The sequence below is a fragment of the Glycine max genome, chromosome 5 (genome assembly GCF_000004515.6).
Source record: "Glycine max cultivar Williams 82 chromosome 5, Glycine_max_v4.0, whole genome shotgun sequence".
Lineage (NCBI taxonomy): Eukaryota > Viridiplantae > Streptophyta > Magnoliopsida > Fabales > Fabaceae > Glycine > Glycine max.
In genome coordinates, this window is record NC_038241.2 from 28,800,363 (window position 1) to 28,823,930 (window position 23,568).

The 23,568-nt window shown below is 32.8% G+C and overlaps 1 protein-coding gene, 1 long non-coding RNA gene and 1 pseudogene across 5 annotated transcripts; 2 read left to right on the forward strand and 1 right to left on the reverse strand.

The window, feature by feature from the left end:
* Positions 1-425: 425 nt before the first annotated feature.
* LOC100787611 (AP2-like ethylene-responsive transcription factor ANT) lies at positions 426-4,976 on the forward strand. Of its 4 annotated transcripts, none has more exons than XM_006579896.4 (9): positions 434-1,380; positions 1,500-2,178; positions 2,565-2,647; positions 2,847-2,855; positions 3,032-3,120; positions 3,242-3,315; positions 3,407-3,481; positions 3,573-3,652; positions 4,100-4,976. In XM_006579896.4, the coding sequence occupies exons 1-9, from the start codon at positions 1,083-1,085 to the stop codon at positions 4,735-4,737; spliced, it is 2,025 nt and encodes a 674-aa protein (XP_006579959.1). In that variant the 5' UTR covers positions 434-1,082; the 3' UTR covers positions 4,738-4,976. The 4 variants fall into 4 exon arrangements, with proteins under 4 accessions (XP_006579963.1, XP_006579959.1, XP_006579960.1 ...); XM_006579897.4 differs by having other exon boundaries at positions 3,576-3,652; XM_006579899.4 differs by having other exon boundaries at positions 438-1,380; positions 3,407-3,457; positions 3,576-3,652.
* A 12,263-nt stretch (positions 4,977-17,239) lies between these two features.
* LOC121174855 (uncharacterized) lies at positions 17,240-17,994 on the forward strand (annotated as a pseudogene).
* Positions 17,995-18,285: 291 nt separating this feature from the next.
* On the reverse strand, positions 18,286-19,067 carry LOC102660742 (uncharacterized). The gene is made up of 3 exons (XR_414364.2): positions 19,051-19,067; positions 18,885-18,930; positions 18,286-18,578 (listed from the first exon to the last, which is right to left on the reverse strand). It is a non-coding gene; the product is annotated as an uncharacterized lncRNA (long non-coding RNA).
* Between the last annotated feature and the right edge of the window lie 4,501 nt (positions 19,068-23,568).

Sequence of the window (23,568 nt, forward strand, 5' to 3'; positions counted from 1 at the left end):
ATATATATATATATATATATATATATATATATATATATATCATGAATCAATTGACTTAGATTTATTTCATCATAACTAATGATTTAGAGTTCAAATCTTTAGATATGAGACAGAGTTTTGCTTTTTATAATAATTATAGTACATGTTTAGTTTTCATTTGAAATTGTTACATTGAACAATGAACATTCTAATGCAAATTCAACGGATAAAAATAAAATGAAAATGAATGAAAGGATTTTGATCTTTTTTCAGAAGTATTTTTATCTCAAAAATTATTTTTCCCCTGATTTTTAAACATGTTCATATTCAATTTAAATATGATTATTTTTTCATTGGAGGATACAAAGATGTGGTCAAGATAAAAATAAAAGTAGTTTATAGTTTGTCAGTGTCACCAATAAATTTGAGAGAGAGACATGGTTTTGGTCTTTGAAGTAGCATTAGCATCCAGTGTGCAAAAATGAGGCCTGTTGCGGGATGCAGCACACTGCTCTATTTTGGATAGCAATAACTAATTGTTATTATTAATTTAATATAAGAGTGTGACTAGTAAGGTCTAATAGTAAGGACTAAGGAGTGTGTAGTTTCATAAAAGAGAAAAGGAAAGGAGGGAAGGAGCGTAGAATAAAGCAAAAGCGAAGGTCTTTCTCATACACGGATCCCCATGGAATCCGGGAAGGATGCCTAGCATTGCTTGCTGGAACACATTCTTTTTGTTTAGTTTAAAGGAACTTGCTTTGTTCCCTTTAGAAATCTGTCCAACGAAACACCCCTTATATACATTACATACAAGCCAACACACTCACATATAATAGAGGGAGAGAGAGAAAGAAAGAGAGTTTATAGATGATGCAGTTTCTTGCAGGACCTCGATAGATTTGTTTACATTGTTTGTTAGATTTGGCCCAGTCAGACAAAATTATTTATTTAGCAAAATCCAAAGGAAAAAAAAAATTGGTCTAAATGGTGGGGTGGGGATGCTAGAGAGTGGATATGGTTTTCCAATGATTAGTATTTGAGTAGAAAGTATATTTCTCTTGTTTGGTGAAGGAGGGAGTGAGTGTTTTGTTAAGAGAGAAAAAATGAAGAGTATGGAAAATGATGACAATGCTGACCTTAATAATCAAAACAATTGGTTGGGTTTCTCACTCTCTCCTCAAATGCATAATATAGGAGTTTCTTCACACTCACAACCTTCCTCTGCTGCTGAAGTGGTTCCTACAAGCTTTTACCACCACACTGCTCCACTTAGTAGCTATGGTTTCTACTATGGACTTGAAGCTGAAAATGTTGGATTGTATTCAGCTTTGCCAATCATGCCCCTCAAATCTGATGGCTCTCTCTATGGATTGGAAACTTTAAGCAGGTCACAAGCACAAGGTTAGTCCAAATGTGTTTTTTGCTATGTTTTTGGGAGACTTGTTTTTTAGTGCGTGTGCACTATACTAATTGTTGAACCTCTTGAGCACTGTTTTTAATTTTTATCTATTTTTGTGAAGCAATGGCTACTACTTCAACACCAAAACTGGAGAACTTCTTAGGTGGGGAAGCCATGGGGACCCCTCATCACTACGAATGTAGTGCCACAGAAACAATGCCTCTGAGCTTAGACAGTGTTTTTTACATCCAACCCTCACGCCGTGACCCAAATAATAACCAAACCTACCAAAACCATGTTCAACACATTAGCACCAACCAACAACAACAACAGCAAGAGCTTCAAGCATATTACTCTACCTTGAGAAACCATGATATGATATTAGAAGGGTCAAAGCAAAGCCAAACTTCTGACAACAACAATCTTCATGTTCAAAACATGGGTGGTGATGATGCCGTTCCTGTTCCTGGCCTCAAGAGTTGGGAAGTGAGGAACTTCCAAGCTAGCCATGCACATGAGTCAAAGATGATTGTTCCTCATGTGGAGGAAAATGCTGGTGAATCAGGGTCCATTGGATCAATGGCTTATGGTGACTTGCAATCGTTGAGCTTGTCCATGAGTCCTAGCTCTCAGTCTAGCAGTGTCACAAGTTCTCACCGTGCTTCACCTGCTGTCGTTGATTCTGTTGCCATGGATACTAAGAAAAGGGGGCCTGAAAAGGTTGACCAGAAGCAAATTGTTCATAGGAAGTCCATTGACACCTTTGGACAAAGAACCTCCCAGTATAGAGGAGTAACAAGGTTAATTAGTTCTCTTCTGCTAACATCACATTAATATGTTTATGTATTTTGAAACAATAATAAAGCTATAATAATATAGTTGAGCAAGTTGTTTGTGACTTTGTTCACTTGATTTGCCTAAGATTTTGTGTCATGGTTCATGGCTTCATGCATGAGCATCCTCACTTAATTAACATCACATTAATATGTTCATGTATTTTAAAACAATAAAGCTAAAATATAGTTCAGTAAGTTGTTTGTGACTTTGTTCTCTTGATTTGCTTAAGATTGTGTCATGGTTCATGCATGAGCAATGAGCATTCTCAACTCATTTAACTGTTCATCTTCCTTTTTGTGTTTTGTGTTTTATGATTTCTCTTTATTTCTAAAGGGTGTTTGTGTATCAGGCATAGGTGGACTGGGAGATATGAAGCTCATCTTTGGGACAACAGCTGCAAGAAAGAGGGGCAAAGCAGGAAAGGAAGACAAGGTAAGAAAGGGACTATATTCCCCATCACTTTTTCTTTTGTTTTTCTCTTGTGCATATTTTTGGTCAAGCATCTATCTATTTGAGTTCCAATGTTCCTTTGTAGCAAAGATCTGCATTTTTTTTAGTCATCACTCATTCTTTTTTGGTTTTATAACTTTGCGTTGCGGGGAATGCCACCGAAATATACGATGAATCTCAGTTTATCTAGGTAAGGTTTCTTAAGACCTTAATATCTTTTTATTTTCTTTTAATTCAGGTTGAAATTCTCAGAGCTTAGATTAACCAGACAGTTAAAGATAGATATCAATTAATATAAATGCTTATGATGTTAACAAAAGAGGAAAATTGATGTTTATTCAAGTCATTTCGAACTTTTGATTTTAGGGGGTTATGATATGGAAGAAAAAGCTGCGAGAGCTTATGATCTAGCGGCACTCAAGTATTGGGGACCCTCCACTCACATAAACTTTCCTGTAAAACTAATAATATATTTCTTTTTTCTCTTCCATGTTTCCACTCTCAAGTTGCAGTAACTGTGACTAAAATAATAATCTCATTGACATTTTTTTCTTTTCCATTCTCTTCTAATAACAGTTGGAAAATTATCAAAATGAACTTGAGGAAATGAAGAACATGACTAGACAAGAGTATGTTGCTCATTTGAGAAGGTAAAATCCTTGTTGTTATTTATCATTTGGAAATCAAATAGTAAACAACTATTTTACTTAATCATAACATCTATCACTTTTGTTCATTCAGAAAAAGCAGCGGATTCTCAAGAGGGGCTTCCATGTACAGAGGAGTAACAAGGTCTCATAGGCCAACAACCACTCAGTATATAATTACAATTTAATTAGTAATATACTAATATTTATATCTGCAAATGAAATTTCTAAAGTTTTTTCAAACTTGGTTCATTTGGTAGCAGACACCACCAACATGGAAGGTGGCAAGCTCGAATTGGTAGAGTGGCTGGAAACAAAGATCTATATCTTGGAACCTTTAGTGAGTTCTTTCGTACTCGTTGTATAACTCTTTTTGTTTTGGTTCTGAATGTACTTTTATTTTTTTACCTTATTTGCATGCATCAATGTGTTCATGTACCAATAACCGTGTTTCCCCATAGTAGTAAGCTGACAGAGAGGATGCTTTATGACTTTGAAAACTTAATCTTTGTTGCTCATCTTTTGAGTGACGATAAAGCTGATCATGAGCCACTAATTTTGTTGAGGACTGTTAGTCCCTGAGAGTCAGCTTTTACTAATGCTGTTATTCAGAATAATATACAATAAACATATTAATCTTATCCAATGTTTGTAGCATAGAAAACAATAAACTCGTATGTTTTTGACCAAATAGTACCTTTCCAATGTGTCTGCCCCCCAACCCCCCCCCCCCCCCCTTGTTTGTTGTCACAAAAATCTAATCATTATTACTGAAATTAAACTCTAGGTACACAAGAGGAAGCAGCTGAAGCCTATGATATTGCTGCTATAAAATTCCGAGGAGCGAATGCTGTAACCAACTTTGACATCACAAGATATGATGTGGAGAAAATCATGGCAAGCAGCAACCTCCTTAGCAGTGAGCTAGCTAGGCGCAACCGAGAGACGGACAATGAAACTCAGTGCATTGATCAAAATCACAATAAGCCTTCTGCATATGAGGACACTCAAGAAGCTATTCTAATGCACCAGAAGAGCTGTGAGAGCGAAAATGATCAGTGGAAGATGGTTCTCTACCAATCCTCTCAGCAACTTGAGCAGAATCCACCAACAATTGAGAGTGACAGAACTAACCAGTCCTTCGCAGTGGCTTTGGACAACATGTTTCATCAGGAAGTAGAGGAATCAAGTAAGGCGAGGACGCATGTGTCAAATCCTTCTTCATTGGCCACAAGTTTGAGCAGCTCAAGAGAAGGTAGCCCTGATAGGACAAGCTTGCCAATGCTCTCTGGAATGCCTTCAACTGCATCAAAACTATTGGCTACTAATCCAAATAACGTGAATTCTTGGGACCCTTCACCCCATTTGAGGCCAGCACTTACTTTGCCTCAAATGCCAGTTTTTGCAGCTTGGACAGATGCATAGTTCATAGCTCAATAGTCCTTTTAATTTTTTGTTCTCTCAAGTGAAATTTCAATCCTTTTTATTGTCTTTTTTTGCATGCATGAACAACACAAGAGGAAGGGGTTGTAGCTAGTCAAATGGAGGGTCTAAATATTATATCATCACATCACTGTCAGCAAGTTTAATTTAAACTTTCAAATCATTACATTTTAGCATTTTACTAGTTAAGAATTCCTGAATTTTCATTTTCATTTTCAATATATCCTTGTGGCCAGATTTTGTCAATTCATTCATTGATAGAAACGGACGAGAAGGGATATAAAAAGGTTATGATTGAGAGGGTGAAATTATTAAGGCAATATGGGGGGAGACACCATTCAATATTCATCATTAGTTCCAACATTGTTGGTCCTCCTAAGTACAGAACCCAGCTCAGAACGTGTCCCAATTAAGCAGAACTGGGCCTGAGATATATATGCAATTTTAATTTTAATTTATCCCTTTGACTGTAATGATCCTCTTGATCACGTCATTGCTACTGATTCTCCACGTCCAGGGTCATCATTACTTGCACTTTTTTATTGCTAAACTTTGTCTAAAGGAAGCAGATATTCCCTTACCTAATTAAAACAAAAGGCAGTGGGTGCAAAATTAGATTCCCTCAGAATGACTTTATGTGATCTGATTGATGACTTAATGGCATGCATCGTATTACAATTTGTCTGCTGCCTTAAGGAAAGCCACATAGTTGGAAAAACTTTTCACATATCTTTCTTATTATATTATGTTATGAGCACTCTAATGATGATATTGGCTCCTTAAAAGCAACCTTGCCTATGTCCAGTGTGGGCTTAGCTATCTTAAGTGGTCAAGCTCACTCGGCACGGGTACGTTCACACTTTGGTTTTTTTTTTTTCTTCTCTGGTGCCCATGATCTATGTTAACACATGTCATAAGGGAGGAAAATAACCTGTAATTGACCCCTAAGACCATTTTTTGTTTGCTTGTATTCCCGTTTGAGATTCAAATTAACATTGAACAAGAAATTACATTGTTTAAAGTAATATATACATCTTAAAGAAAATCATTAATTTGGTATAAAAAAGGTGATAGCTTAGGTAGGCACCCCAAATACTGTTAGGCATGACGCCAAATGACATGTTGAAATTATTAATAGAGACTCACTCAAAATATTATTGAGCATGCCTAAACTACAAACAATTTTACTTGGTTGCAATTATTTAACTAGTCTCTTGACACCAAAAGATTTCCTGAGGAGGATTATCCACCCAACAATATTTTAATTGCGTTAGGAGAATTAAACCCGCATCTACAGAGAAGATGAGAGTTAACTATTTTTAATAACACCGATTACTATTATAAAATAGTCCTTTTTAACTAAAATATCGTTATCAAGAGAGTTAAACTGTTAAAGTGAAGTCATCATTATTTTTTTAAAGTAACAAAAACTATGAAATAAAAGTGGCTGATAATTTGAAATGGTGAGAGCAATTGAAAAGCTCTAATATGATTAGTATTTCGTCATCCCCTCGTGGGCGACTCATAGTAATAATCACCATAAGTTATCATGCCAGTGGTTGTGATGCCAAAAGCCTTTGGTTAAGACAATAATTATGCATATATAGTTTTCTTCTTTTCTTTCCTCAGCAGTATATTCTGCATACTTATCCATGCCTCTCAATATACCATCACACGTACTGTTATTCTGACAAGCTTGTATAATGTATAGTTACTGAAAAATTATTGGCATGACAAGGAAATCTTAAGTATCCAATTGGTCACGCATACATATATATATATATATATATATATACACAATGTGTCAATGTGAAGACTACACCACCACATTCTTGGTGCAAAAATAGTATATACACTGTTAACCAAGGACCCTTTTGTTTTTTCCTTTTGCCTTTAATTAAGTGGGCGTGCCCTCCCAAATTTAAAAAGATAAAGTTAGCATATGGTAGCAAAATACCCTTACAAGGCAAAAAAGCAGCAAGGAAACAACCATATAAAAGAGAAGCATGCCGACGGCAAAATCAACGTGGACAGAATCAAGAGAGTGACACATTATTATGAAGTCAAAAAAGATCAGCCAGCCATGCAGAAGAAGAATGGAGGCATTTGCAATGTGTACGGCTTCATCAAAGAGAGAGTTTGGAAAAGTTTTAAGAGAAAAAAAAATTATACACTCATAATCTAAAACTATCTTACACCATCATCCTATCAAAACCCACTATTTTTTATAATAAGTTATTGACTTTTACAAAATTATTTTTAAAGTCATATAAATAATAATTTGTTGTTAGATGATCATATAAAATCAATTAATAATCATTAAACTCAGTTTATATATATATATATATATATATATATATATATATATATATATATATATATATAAAAGAATGATCTACTTATTCTAAAAGTAACTTTTTTAAGGTTAGTTTTCATTTTCATCATTTATTTTATTAAGATCTAATTGTTATAATAAATAATTAAATTTAATAATTGAATCTAAAAAAATAAATGATAAAGATGAATAATAACTAGTAAAATTATAGTTAGAAATAAGTGGATCTTTTCTCATATATATATATATATATATCATGTCCAAGATATTGTGCATAAATACAATGCAGTGGTTTAATTCAACTTTCACCTCTTCTGTTCGTGGATCCTGCATTTTCGTGCTGATGATTATATCACCGGATTAGATATCATTGGAAATTAGAGGGACTTTTAACTTTTGTGTTCGTTGTATATAGCTGTAATATCAGCAATTTTAATCATCTGGGCCTAGCATTAGGGAAAAAAAGTTAACATTATAGTCAACACATGTCCCAAGCAATAATGCAAAGAAGTCAAAATTAAAAGATATGGAAATATAAGATTGTGGTTATTATTATCCAGCTTTGATGATTTGAAGCAAAAATATTATCATCATTAATGGCTAACATCTTATCAAAACGTTGAAATTGTAATACATAGATTCTGGCATACAGAATAGGGGTGGGAATAGCGAGGTCGGTCTATAGGGGCCTACGACCTGACCTACATAAAGTCTGACCTGAGCTGACCTATTTAATTAAAAAGTTAGACTTAGACTTTTTTAAAAGCATATTAAATTAAATAGACCAGGATTAGGCTTATTAAAAAGTCTTATAAGCCTGATAGGCCGGCCTATATATATATTATTTTTTGGATACAATTAATTTTTTTTTGAAACTATCAGACTTTGATTACATATTATTGTTCCATAATTTCTATTCCTATAATCAAGGACTTTAATTACAATTTAGGTGTGAGTCATGTGTCCTTTTATATTCCTCATTATTTTGATTGACTTTCCTTATTTTTTTTAACTTTCCTACTCCATAAAATATTAAATATTTATTGCGAAGAAGGCTTTTAAAAAGGCTATCAGGTCAGGCTTTTAAAAAGGTCAGACCGAACCAAAATAAAAGCCTTTGATAGGCTATAGGTCAAGCTCAGGCCTCATAGATTCATCGTAGGCTAGGCTCAGACCTTTCAAAGCCTGATCTGGTTTGGCCTATTCTCACCCCTAATACACACTACTAGAAAATAAGGTTTCAACATCGGTTATTTAAGACTTTCAACATCGGTTATTAATTGATGTTGAAAGTACCGATGAAGAAAGTAGTATCGTTAACATCGGTTTTTCAAAACCGATGTTAACTAATAAATACAACATCGGTTATTTAAATAAGCGATGTTATATGATAAGAATTATGAAAAAAAAAGTCATAAATTTATATATCAAAATCGGTTTTTAAAAAAACCGATGTTGTAAGTGACATTTAACATCGGTTTTTAGAATAATCGATGTTAAATGTGACATGTGACATCGGTTTTCAAAAAAATTGATGTTGTAAGTAACATTTCACATCGGTTTTTTAAAAAGCTCATGTTGTAAGTGATATTTAACATCGGTTATTTAAATAGGTCATGTTATATGATACGAATTATGAAAAAAAAAAGTTATAAATCTATAAATCAACATCGATTTTTTAAAAAACTGATGTTGTAAGTGACATTTGATATCGGTTTTTAAAAAACTGATGTTGTAGGTGACATTTCACATCGGTTTTTAAAAATACAACATCAGTTTTTTTAAAAACCGATGTTAAATGTCACTTACAACATCAGTTTTTTAAAAAACCGATGTTAAAAAATGTTGAGGTAAGTGACATTTAAAAAACTGATGTTGTAAGTAACATTTCACATCATTTTTTTAAAAAATCGATGATGTTTTAGAAATTTTTTTTTAAAATGATGTCTGTTTTTTCAATAAATCCCAAAAATAACCTGCAAATTTTAAAATTGGACCACACAACATATAATTTTCATTCCATTTTGAATCAGTTTTTACCAGAAAATTCAATGAGAAATTTACTAATTACTATGAATTTAAAACATATTTAATGTTGAGACATGAATTGTAAATTAAGTAAGTAAATATAAACTACAATTACAAAATTGTCTAAACATCTTAAGTTTCATTTTTCATTTTCAAATAGTACTTTGCCCACTGGTTGCGAAGCGCCTTCAATCTTTCTGGTTCCAATGGTTTAGGATCAGTGAAATACTGCATGATATAATAAAACATAAGTTAATAATATATTAGCAATCATAATAATATGAAATTTGGTGAATTAAAAATTATCATTTCCCAATTATTCTGAAAATTTCCTAAGATTATAGTTGACATCCAGTGCATGACGTAAGACCCACACTCAGTGCTTCCTTTTTGTCTATTACACTAAATACATTATTAAATTTAGATATGCAACGTTCAGTACAAATTAGTCTACACAGTACTAAAATATAAGTAAAAACATATTGTTTAAATAACTTACTTTAACAACAATCCACCTAGCAGGAGGCTTGGATTTACTTTGTTGAGTATCGTCAAGTCCTTTCAAAGCATTATTGAATACAAACATAGATTCTTATTGTACATTTAAAATTTTGATTTACCTGACTAATGCTAATGCAAATGTATTGAAAAACAACACTGACCTATTAATTATGCCTTTGAGGTAGTTGTCTGGCTTATTATGCAACGAACAAAACCAAATGACAACATTTTCCTTAGGCAAAATGACGACCATTTACCAATGTGCACTGCAGTGGAGACCAATATAGGTTATTATACTATTATACATTATTTAAATTCATTTGTTGAGTTTAAGTTACCCATTCAGGTAGGCTCCTAGGTACACATCCCGTTTTGAATTTTGCATCCAGTTCTTAATGTAATTTTCTGATTCAAATTGTGATTAGTCAGATCTCTGGATAGACTGTGGCTCGAGGAATCCATACATATCGATATTCCCGGCTCGCATACTTGTCTTAGTCATATGCCTATTGTTATTAATACAAAGTAAATTATGCATGAAGGTAAAACAATAAATTAGGTAATTAACAATAATCTAAATTGACTTACAGAATCCACAACTATATAACAGATATGCTGAGACATTGACCACCGTGTGCAATTTCAGACAGATCTTCATGCTTTATGTACAAGGAGAAATTTTCATTAAACAGGCCAAACAAGGTAGCATCCCACAACGACCTCATCATCCGGCCTATCTGCAGGTTTCGCAAGTCCCACAACTCCCTGTTTATCCAACATAATTAATTGACATAATTTAATCACAGTAAACATTTTAATTGGAAAAATAAACATTTAATGACACTAAAATACCTGTTCTGATAAACGCTTGACAAGATGTATCGGCCAAGGAAGGAATGTGTTAAGAGCCTGTCTCATGACCTTAACCTCTTTAGTGGGTACAGGAATGGGAGCATCTGCATCTCTAATCTCCTTAACACCAACCTTGACTTGATCATGCAGCAAAGGAATGTTATGAATGGTTGTGGATCCCTCATAAACTCTTCCTAGGACAACCAGGCGAGAAGGATATTCTTTAATATACAACCCACATTTGTATGAGTCACCGGTGTCTGGATTGTTTCCTGAGGGATTAACACAACTCTCCTTTGTGCTGACACGAACAGCTGAAGGACCAACATCAGGCTCAAGAGGCAGTGCGAGTCCCTGTGATTGCATTTGGCTGAGGGATAACATTAGTCGTCGAGTGACTTTTTCTGTGATTGAATCCTCCAGTTGGTCCTTGATTTGTTGCGTCAACTGTTGCAGGTATTCGGGAGCAATGGAGGAGGTCCTTGAAGTTGATCCAAAGTATTGCTTGATGGTTATACCGACTCCTACAGCACGCACACGACCAGGGTCTTCTGGTCGCCCAATGGCAGCAGTCAGTATATCTTGATGTTCATGGGTAACAAAGGAACCCTGTGAGGCCTGCTCCTCAAGCGCATCCTGTGAAGAAAACATTTATTTTATACTTAATCACACAATAAAAAAAATTACAATTATGAATTGAAAGTGACTTACAATCTTGTCAGCAATTTCCTTTGCTGCTTCAGATGTCATGTCACCAGTTTTCTTGGTGTGGGCTAACTTCCACTTCACGTGTCGTTTGATGGGAGATGGAGGATCAATGACGGTGTTAGTGCTTCCGGATTGAGTAACTTCCTCTAGTTTTTTCTTTCTCTTCTCATCGATCAACTTTTTTTCTAAATATTCATAACCCCCACGAGACATCACGTGAGGGGCAGTGTTTTGTTTTTGGACAGCTTGTGCTTTTTTTCGGACATTCTATAAAAATGAAACATTAATGAAACTCATGATTACAATGTATTATAATAAGTTCATTTAAAGTTAAAAAAAATGAAAATCACAAATTAGTTACCTCCCATGAAGGGTCTCTACGGCTCTGACAAAATTGGGCCCATTTCTCCTTGCTAATGCCATACATTTTGCATACAGTGTCATCGACACTATCCTTGTCAGCTGTAAGTGCCCATTTTGACGTCAAATCAGACTTAAACTGTCTCCACCGCTCCCCCACAGTCTGAAGTATTTTCTTTTTTGTCCTTAAATCAGATGCTTCAGGGATATCAAATTCAGCCTAACAAAGAGTAAATTAGGTTTTATTAATACTAAATTCAAATATTTGGCTAACAAACAATATGGAACATGAAATAATACATGATACCTGAATATCCTCCCATATCAAATCCTTCTGAGTAATAGGGACATGCTTCCAATTTTCGTATGTGACATCCACCTTATCACGAGCAACGATCCCTAAATATGTTCTAAATTTCTTGTTGTGGAGAACATCTACTTTGCCAGTAACAGGATCCACATGGACAAGGGGTCCCTCTGCCCCAATTGGTCTAGTCGCCAATGATCTTAGGCATGAGGCCTTTCTAGTCCGCTTCAATGGTGGTGACGACGAATGCGATGCTACACCAGTAGAAGGAGGAGGAGGCGGAGGAGAGTTTGGTTGTGTAGCCATTTGGCTGTAAACAAAAAAAAAAACATTAATTCAATATGTTATCAAAAATAAATGCGTATGAATGTAATTAAATGAATTTAAATTAAGTACAAAATAAAAAAAAATTACATTAGACGATGTTAATTAATTCTCCTTCATCGTGATCATTACGATTAGCATGAACGTCGTCAGTTTTTTCTCCGACGACATTAGGTGACAGTTGTGTGGACAAAGGACTAACATAAGTATCAATGTATGAATAATCATCTTCAACATTGACACCTATTATTTTCCCATATAAAACCACTGACCACCTTTGATCACAAGGGTCTTCGACATAAAATACTTGTTTCGCTTGTTCTGCCATAATAAAAGGATCATTCTGGTAAGCGAGTTTGTTAAGATCCACCAACGTAAATCCCACATGATCGGTCCACACACCGGTAATACTGTCAACCCACTTACATTTGAAAACACAGACAGTGAATTTGACATAGTTAAACTCCCAAATTTCCTCAATGAAACAAAAGTAAGGGGATGAAAGCTACACAAGGATTGTCATCATGTACACTAGCGAAGTGTTGAGATTCAGCCCTTAGGGTAACCCCACTGTTTTGCATTGTACTTTTTTGGTCTTGTGCTTTTGTATAGAAGGAATACTTGTTTATATCATATCCTTGCCAAGTTATAACATTTCTTTTAAGCCCATCTGCTAGCTTTCTCAACATTTCAGAAGCATTATCATCAGCCAAGATTGTGTGTTTAAACCAATCTAGGAAAGTCTTGTTATGTTTTTTCAACACTGAGTTCTTCGACATTTTTGGATTACTTTGTTTGACTAAATTTTCATGACAAACTATGTATGGCAAAACTTCATTACTATTATTCAACACATACAAGTGAGCTTGTTGCAAATCTTCTACACTTGGAGTGATAACATGCAGTCCTCTTGAACCCTTACCTCTTACTCTTTCGTCATGCCGAGACTCGGGAAGCCCAACAGGTTTAACTTTTTCAATGTACTCTAAACAAAATTCAATGGCTTCTTCTGCAATGTACCTTTCAACAATAGATGCTTCAGGACAGTGTAGATTTTTGGTATACCCTTTTAAGATCTTCATGTATCGCTCAACCGGATACATCCACCGCAAATAAACAGGACCATAACATTTGATTTCTCTAACTAGATGAATAATTAAGTGAACCATGATGCCAAAGAATGCAGGCAGAAAATACTTCTCCAACTCACACAATATAATAGCAGTCTCATTTTCCAGTTCGTCTAACTTCACAGGATCAAGAACTTTGCTACATATGGAATTGAAGAAAAAGCGTAGCCGAGTTATGGCAAGCCTGACTTTGTTAGGCAAAATGTCTCGTATGGCCACCGATAACAATTATTGCATCAAGACGTGACAATCATGAGACTTTAAGCCTACCAACTTAAGATTCTTCAAATTCACAAGGCTCTTAATATTTGAAGAGTATCCTTGTGGAACTTTGACCCGTCGTAGGCACTGACAAAAATTGATCTTTTCCTTTCTGGACAAAGTATGACAAGCTGGAGGCAAGTATATTTTTCTACCATCAGACCTTGGATGTAACGACGCTCAGATACCCATCTCAGCTAGATCTTGACGAGTATTCAAACCATCTTTCGTCTTGCCGTGAATGTTAAGGAGCGTCCCAATGAGACTATCACATACATTTTTCTCCACATGCATAACATCAATACAATGTCTAACATCTAGATCAACCCAGTACGGAAGATCAAACAAAATCGACCTTTTCTTCCATATGCAAGTCTTATTTTTGTCCTTCTTTTGGATCTTTCCAAATATTGTATTTAGGTGTTGAACCCGCTGGAAAATCTGGTCACCAGTCAACGGTACCGGTGCATTTTCATGCTCTTGACTTCCATTAAATGCTTTTTTCAATCGTCGGTAAGGATGATGAGGTTTAAGAAAACGTTGATGCCTAGTGTACACTGTTTTTCTTTCATGTTTCAGTTATATGTAGCTTGTGTCTTCTTCACAGATGGGGCATGCACGATGGCCCTTAACACTGTAACCGCTCAAATTCCCATATGCTGGAAAATCATTAATGGTACAAAAAAGCATTGCACGCAAATTAAATGTCTCATTTTGAAACCCATCAAACACTAAAACTCCTTCGTCCCACAACTTTGTAAGGTCTTCAATCAAGGGATTGAGATAAACATTGATATCATTTCCTGGCTGTCTTGGGTCCGTTATCATCATAGACAACATCATGTATTTTCGTTTCATACACAACCAAGGAGGCAAATTGTAAATCACTAGCAAAACTGGCCACGAATTGTGTTGCATGCTTAAACTGCCATATGGATTCATTCCATCAGTGGCTAGTCCAAGCCTAAGATTTCTTGCCTCTTTGCCAAAATCTGGATACAAACGATCTATCTTCTTCCATTGCAAGGAATCAGCCGGATGACGAAGCATTCCATCACAGTTTCTCCCATTTGCATGCCATGTAAAGTCTTTTGCGTCGTCTCCATTAGCAAACAGACGCTTAAACCTTGGAATGATCAGAAGATACCACAACACCTTCGCTGGGGGGCCCTTGTTTGAGTTTTCATCACTACTACACTTCTCATCATCCTTGAGTTTGTACCGTGATACCCCACACCTAGGGCATTTCGACATTTCTTGAAATTGATGTCTGTATAATTCATTCGGGCAAGCATGAATCTTCTGATACTCCATACCCATGGGACACAATATTTTCTTTGCTTGATAGTAACTTTTAGGCAATGTGTTTTCCTCTGGAAGCATGTCGTGCACTACTTGAAGCAGTGAACTAAAGCTTTTGTCACTCCACCCATATCTGGCTTTGATATTAACCAGACTTAAAATCGCCGACAACAGCGTCAACGAATTCTTGCACCCCAGATACAAAGGTTTCTTTGAATCAGTTTGTAATGTATCATACATAGGGGCATGTGCTTGCTGAAAAGACTCTTGTCTAAGGTCACGAATCATATCCTCCAAGCGATCTCTCATTTCTACATCAAACGGTTCGGATTGCTGCCCACTCTACATGTCTGTCATTTCACCATGCCATATCCACGTCGTATAATTCCTCTTAATTCCATCACACAACAGATGCTCTTGTATGTCATCTAGTATTTGTCGTCTTCCGTTCAAACAATTGATGCAAGGACAATAATATTTTCCATCTTCATTCGGTTGACCTCTTTCTGAAGCAAATTGTAAGAATTGCTCGACGTCTTCCTCATATTCTGGGCTGATGCGACTTTCATTCATCCAACTTCGATCCATCTAAGTAATAACTCGGTCATACTCTCAAAGTTATTCGATGCATGAAAATCTCACTTTTTTATTATAGGTGTGGCCCTATCCCATTTGGGAAGACCGTCTTTTATGGTAGCTTCATACATCAGGGTTAATTCTATTTTGTTAAATTTGACAAAATTTTGGCAGCATTTCGCATTGGTCTCCAAGTACACCACATGAAATCGGTGAAATTAATTTTCCGATAATCAAGTATGCACCCAGAGAACAACTAGAAATGCATTACCAAAATTTCATCAAATTAAACAAAATAATTTTAACCTTAACACATGAATCTACCATAAAAATATCAGTCTCCCCAAACTGTCCAAACGGACAATTCAAGATTAAATACAATGATTAATGCAAACTGTCCGCAAGAATCATTGCATCCAATCTCAAACGGGAATCTAAGGTTCACTCATCATGAACACAATTTATATAGCATATATCAATTGTCATTAATGGTAGTGAACACGTAATAAAAATATTCATTGGTAACAAACATTTGTATCTGTGATGATGAGCAGTACGGTCCAAAATGAAAGCAAGAATCAAAGAAATAACTGAATGAACACCTACATCAATCATCATTCCGAAAAACAGATATCAATATGAATGCTACACTCAAACTCTGAAGAAGAATAAAGGATAATATGGCGGAAAGGATACAGTGTTGTTTGCACCCAAACTCTTACTAATGTGGCTAACATAATTTATGGAAAAATCATTTATGGAAAAATCCACAAATAGAGCAACATAATTTCAGGATCACTGTAAGCATTCATTAGTTTCAGTCACACAATAGTTTAACTATTTCGTCACATTACATAGAAATAGTTTCAGTCAACTATTTTTTATTCTGGAACAATAAATATAAAGTATCAAATCATTTAACCAATAACTTCATGTGATTCATGTCATATGGGAGTCAAAATTAATGGGCAATTTGTAGCAGACTATGATGCATGCATGTAGCCCATGGATTATGGATAGCAATCAGCAGCTAGTATTTTCCGAAACAGGGGAAAGAAAAATATGCAGCTACACATAATCCAAGTTCTTGACAACAGTAGTGCTAGTTAAAAAGTATTTTACATTTTTAAATATAATAAAATTTTTTATGGAAAAATATTTTTTATGCATTATATGTAGTTTAAGAAAATTGCTTATCTAAAGAGTTTGAATTATATTATAAAACTTTAAACTTAAGCTAGCTTTTGCAACCATTCTTTAGACATGTAATTTAAGAAAATTGCTTGATAAAAGTTTACACTCTAATGTACATAATTGTGCATTACTAAATCATTGAATATGAAGTTGTAATAGATAATTTGGTAACAGCGTAATGATTTTCATATCAATAATAGCATATTAAATCAAAAGAATAGCATCTATAATTACAACATGTTAAAAAAAAAAACTAACTGTAGTGGATGAACAATTTTTACGCAAGTACTATACTCTTCTCCAAGTTAAGAACCACATATGCAAGAGTCAACATAAGGACCCCACTCTCCCACTTATTATGTGGTGAGGCTAAGTCATCGTGTTGTGTATAGACAAATTTCCCATGAAAAGGTAAGAAGCACTAACGCCACTTCCCAAAGTTGGATGATGCTAGAGATGAGGAGAAGACCCAAAAAACAAAACCAAAACGCCACGTCTCTTGTGGTTTTCATTCAATAATACACCTCTTGGCTCTTGTCGGTGGCCGATGGGTGAGAACAGAGAAAGACCCTTTTATTATTATTGAAGTCCAAACAATATACAAGCATGGAACAAGATCGATGGTTTGAGCTCATCGACCACGCAATTCAGAAGCTTGTACACGACAACACCAACAAAGTCCAAGAATCCCTCCATAACAATGATGCTCAATACCAACACGCTCTTTCCCACCTTCTCTCTGTCTCTCAGGTATATTTGCAATTCATGCATATTGATATGCTCATATGCAAAAACTAGTTTCAAATTTTATTCTTGCGTATGGTGTTTGTTTATTATATGCATAGTTTGTCAATCTTCCTTAAAACTTTATTTTAATATTAATGGTATGTATTGAATGTTTTTAATGGTTGAGATAGGTAGCACTGACACAGAAGTGCTGAATTTATTGGCAGTTGAAAGGAGAAGAGATACTTGAGCAATTCGAAGCTTCTAGTTCTTCTGAGCCGGTCGCTTCTATAACTCAGGAAACAGAAAGTGAAAATGAGGATGCTGGGGAAAGTAAGGGAAGTGAAAATGATGAGATAATCAAAGAACTAAAGAAGGTGAAGAGGCAAAACTTCATGACTCATTGTCTAAAAACTCTTTAGATAATCCAAGTTCTTGACAATAGTAGGGGTGCCATGAAACACAGAAGTGTGTCGTGTGTGTACTGCTTGGACGCAAAAGCCAGAAGAATTAAGGTGGGGCATCAACAAATAACCGAATACAAACAATGTTTAGTGCTCTTTCATGAAAATGAGCATTCCAAATATAATATAAACAGAGATAAAAAGAGGGAGAATAACTTTTTGGTGGGTTAATGATCAAATAACAATAAATATAAAAGTAAATCAAGAAAAGCACATTTTCAGCATTTCAGCATTTCAACAATTCAGCATTTCAGCATTTCAGCATTTCAACAAAAAAGAATAACACATTTTCTTTTGAAAAGCAAGAAAATTAAAAAGCAATAAAATATCTTAATTAAATTATGTTTGACGAGTTATCATTCATATAACACATTATCATCAACAGCAAAAAATACACAATCCAAATGAATGAATGATTGTACGAAGTAAAAGCAAGTTAAGGGGGGGGGGGGGGGCGGTGACTGCTCTCACCTCAAAACACGTATTTGGTATTTCCAATCAGAAAACACTGCTTATTATAGATCTCTGTATATAAAAGTTCCCTGTCCCCAAGATCAATCTCAATCACCTTCAATTGAACTATACTCCAAAAACATTCATTTTAGGAGGAAGTGTCTGTACAGTAACCACCAAGAATAACTAGGAAGCACAGAGGATAACCTTATTGCCAACTAAAAAAAGTTCCACCTCTGCAAAATTCTACTTTCCTTGCTTGTTCTTTCTCTTTTCAAAACATTCCCTCAAAGCGTATACCTCTGTCAAGAGTTCATCAATGGTTAACTGTTATTATTATTATTATTATTTCGGTGCACAACTGCAATGGTTAATTCAAATACAATCATGGAAGGTAAACTTGCTGAAGAAAATATTTTACAAATTCTAATTCAATAAAATAAACTCAGACGAACAATTAGCTATTTGGATTCCAAGTGAAAAAATTTCCATGAATTCCAACAATGCATTCTTACACACATTCAACTAGAAATTTAGAAATCGAAAACACGTTACGCACACAAAAAGGATTAAAGGAACAGAGAGAGTGTGGAAAATGGATACAATACCTGGTTGGCATTCTTTCCAATTCCTGTTTGTTCGAACAACGCAATCCTGAAAATTACAGAAAAAGAATTTCCTCAATAAATCGACGAGTTCAATGAATCTAAAATTTGAGGGTTTAGGGTTTTAGAAAGGGGAAATAAGTAAATAACAAAGGGAAATGAGGTTAACCTGCATCAAGCGATAGATTTACACTGTTGATTTACACATTTTCTTATTTTTATAAATCTATAATTTAATTTTTATTTTTTAATTAAGATATTTTATTTTTTAAAAATTTGTAATTTTAATCATTGATCATTTCATTTAATTAAGATAGTTCGTCTTTTACTTCTAAAAAATTAAAATTAAAATTAATTTTTTTTATTAAAATAGAAAATGAAATATCTCAATTAAAGAATAAAAGAGTTAAAATTATGAATTTTTAAAAATAAAAGATAAAATATTTTAATTAAATAAAAAAACTAAAATCATGAATTTTAAAAAGTAGATGAACGAAAAATATGTTTTAATCAAATAAATAATGTCTGCATATATTTTGACTTTTTTGACAGTAAGTTATAGTATCGTAAATTTCTGTAATAATTATACTAAAAATTATATCAAAATATTTTTCAATTAATTGATATTATAAAAAAATTGTAACAATTTTTGTTTGCTACTAAGTATATAAATCAATTGATAAGATTGTTTTAATTTAACTAGTGATTTTAAATTTAAGTTTTAATACAATATTAAATATTAATAAGGATGACTTTTTTATAATAAGAACTCGGTGATAATCATTTCATAATTGATAATCATACTAAATTTGAGTTGTCGTGGTTACCAGACCTAATATGCTAATCTTGTTCTCAAACTTAGTTCGTGAATTAAAATTTAAAGTTTTATTAAGTAAATCTAAAAAAAAAATATTTAATTGAGTATTAAAATAACTTTTGACAAAAAATATTCATCACTATTTAAATATAACTCTTTTTCTTTGTTTCTTCTTTCCTAAATAATTTTTTTATTAAATTTATTAACAAAAAATTCACATAATTAACAAATGAAGTTAAAAATAATAAAAAAAATGACAAATATAATAAAAATAAATTACATGTGGATTATAATTAACTCTATATTTAAAGACTTAAAACATAATTTTCGTGTCTCATGAAAATATTTTTATTTTTGTTCTGAAAAGTTTGTTTAAAAATAATAAAAATATCATTTTTTTTTCAAATATAATAATTAAATAAAAATATATTAATAATAAATTTTATTTTTTTTACGATATAATTATTTTTACCAACATTCTATAAAAATTCTATAAAAGTTAAACTCTATTATTAAAAACAGTTTTTTTTTTCAAATTAACTAATATCAAATAATTTATATAAATGTGTGTTATATTTAAATGATAATCATGAAATAATAAAATTAAAATTACGAAATTCATTTTAAAAATTTAGTTTAATTTTTAAATGCTTACCTTTTGAATTTATTATTGTTTATTAATTATTATATTTTTTTAATTAAAATATAATTAATGATGCAATATATGATTTTTTTAAAAATATATAAATAATTAAAAAAAAAGTTTAGATTAACATCGGTTATTTGAACCGATGTCATTAAGCACTTACAACATCGGTTTTCAAATAACAGATGTTAAAACTGAATTTAGTGTGATTTTAACATCGGTTATTTGAAAACCGATGTTGTAAGTGCTTAACGACATAGGTTTTCAAATAACCGATGTTAAATTAACATCAGTTATTTAAAAATAGATGTCGTTAAACACTTACAACATCGGTTTTCAAATAACAGATGTTAAAACTGAATTTAGTGTGATTTTGACATCGGTTATTTGAAAATTCATAGGAATGTCTACTAAATATTGAGATACACGTCCATAAAATTAATTAGATACACATTGAACATTTAAAATTATTTCAATCCTTAGAAAGCTTGAATGTGTCTCATGTAAGACTTTTGCCATGAATAGGCTTCGGGTGTGCAGTATCTTTTCCATTGTGGTACAATAGGAGATAAAGGACAATTATCCCTTAAAAAAAGATACATTATCATACAAAAGACGGAGTTACCGAATAAATCAATATTAGTCTACAAAAGTAAATGGTATCTTTAATGGATAATGTATACCTACACAAAGTAATTTCTATTAACAAATCCAATTGAAATGTGACGGGACACAACTGACATAGGACTCCTAAGTGGAAAGAAGGTTCAACTTTGCAACCTAGATAAGCGGACCAATATAACATTATACCGACTTGCAATGACATAACCTATGTCGAGAATGGTCATCCATTTCGCTTCGGGTATTGGGCCATGTTCAACATACAAAGAGGTTATTAATTCCCATAATTTTTCTTCTGAGCCAAATAATTGAGCATAAAGAGAGTACCATGTTTGAAGTTTCTGAATCAAATCTTGGCAAACGAGAGACCAAGACACCTCACCCTAGCCTAGCAAAGCTGCAACTGTCCTGTAACCACAATTTCCATTCATTCAGTGTGACATCTTTAATGTTCATAATGTATTATTGCAACTCATTGGAAAATTCATCCATATAATGGTCCATTTTTGTCTTCTTCTTGTCACAACCAACCTTGTGAGCCATACTTGGAGTTCCTAAACTACCAACCATCATGCTCTTTTCATCGACACACTCCCACATTGAAGGTTTACGTTTGGTAGATTTCACAGACTTCAATGCACCCTTTGTTTTAACTTTCTATGGAGGGGAACACATTGAAGTGGTATTCAAAGATACAAGTTCACAAACTTTAGTCTTTAGGATGATTTTAACGCACCAATCTAGTTGTGAAAATCTCTTTAACAATGCATCAACCTCATGTGTTAGGGTTAAGTCCCCTCAAGAGCCATATGTGTCTTCTGAACTACGAATGGATAACATCTAATATACTTGAATAAACTTCAAGAAAATGGAGCCATATATACTGATAAATTGTTTAAGTTCACAAGTACATGGTAGACTATGAGTAACTCTAAGTGCGTAGTTGCACATTAACTTGTCTTTGTATTTTTTGTACTTCTTTCCCCCTCTCATGCTACTTTCCCACATGTTGAGCCCAATTTCACAATTCATCGTGCTCTTAAAAAACCTAAAAGAATCTAAAAAATCATTCAATAGCAAAATGCATGGCTTCATAAAACATAGACATATAAAAGCCATGAAATATATCTTATCAATCATGAATTAACTAGAAAAGTTAGAATAGTTAGGTTGCAATTGAATTTCAATATTTTTAGCATCCACATTTTCATCATTATCATTCTTGATACCAGTATCATTATCATTCTCTAATTTTGTAAACTAATTGTATGCATATTTTATTTGGTGTATTTTTTTATTTTTTTTATTTGGTGCATTTATTATTATTATTATTTAAATTCTCAAAAAGGCATTCTAAATTAATTATGCATCTTGGATATATTTTGTTTTCAGATTCAACAATATAGGCATTTAATCATTTTCTAATTTAAAAATATCTAAAGTAGCTTGACCAAAAACAAAATTTAAATTAAGAAGAATTTAATTTCCGTTACAGTATAATTAATTGAAGAGAAATAAAAATGAAAAGTGATATATAAGAATAATGAAACATAAAATTAATATAAATAGCTTATAATATGTTCAAATTTTCATTGTTTAAATTTGAATAAATTCAATTTATTATATTTCAAATCATATGATATATAATACTTACTTTTTATCATTAATAAATGAATAAAACAATGATTTCATTATTATTCTTTATATTTCAAAATATTTTTAATAAATTTGTTTAAACATTGGTATATTTATTTGTCATAGATAACTTTGGTAATATAAGATCATCAAGATTAGTATACTTATCAATATGGATATTGTTATTTCTTTATTTCATATTATTAGTATACTTATCAATTATTCAAATGATGTAATCAAGAAATAATGAAATCTTGAATCGAGAAAAAATAAATAATGAAATCTAAAATTGATATAAATTAAATAACTTATAATATTTTCCTTATAAAAAATGGTAATATTTTAAATTTTTATAGTTAAAATAAAATCAACTTAATATATTTCATACTGTATGATATTTTTACTTATTTTTATCATTAATTAATATAATTTTAGTAATTATCATTGTTTCTATTTGAAGTATACTTTAATAACTTTATTTCAGCGTTAGTATACTTATTTATTTCTATATTATCTTTATCCAATTCAAAATCTTCTTTCATACGAAGGCTGATGTCCATGTAAAAGTTTACTTGTGACTCTAATAAATATATATAAAAAAAATTATACCTTAGGTCATATTATGCTCATTGTCTTGCACCATTCAATAGGCCAAGAGGAAAGAAACATAGGGAACTACTCAATAGATAAGCTCTTATGATGCACAAATAAGAATTTACAATTATTTTCTTCTAATTTCAACTGTGCATGTGTAGGTGTATTTGTAAGTTGTTATTTAATAGAATGAATGTGTTATGTATCCAATAACATTATAAAGTTTCTAAAATCATCAGCCGAAAATCTAAAATAAGTTGATTGTAAAATCTCTACGATTTTTTTTTTTTTTGGAAAAGCCAATACTAATTAGATTGTAGTAAAGCACAAGGCATACCCTACATACACCATACACCATACACCCTGGTAAAAAG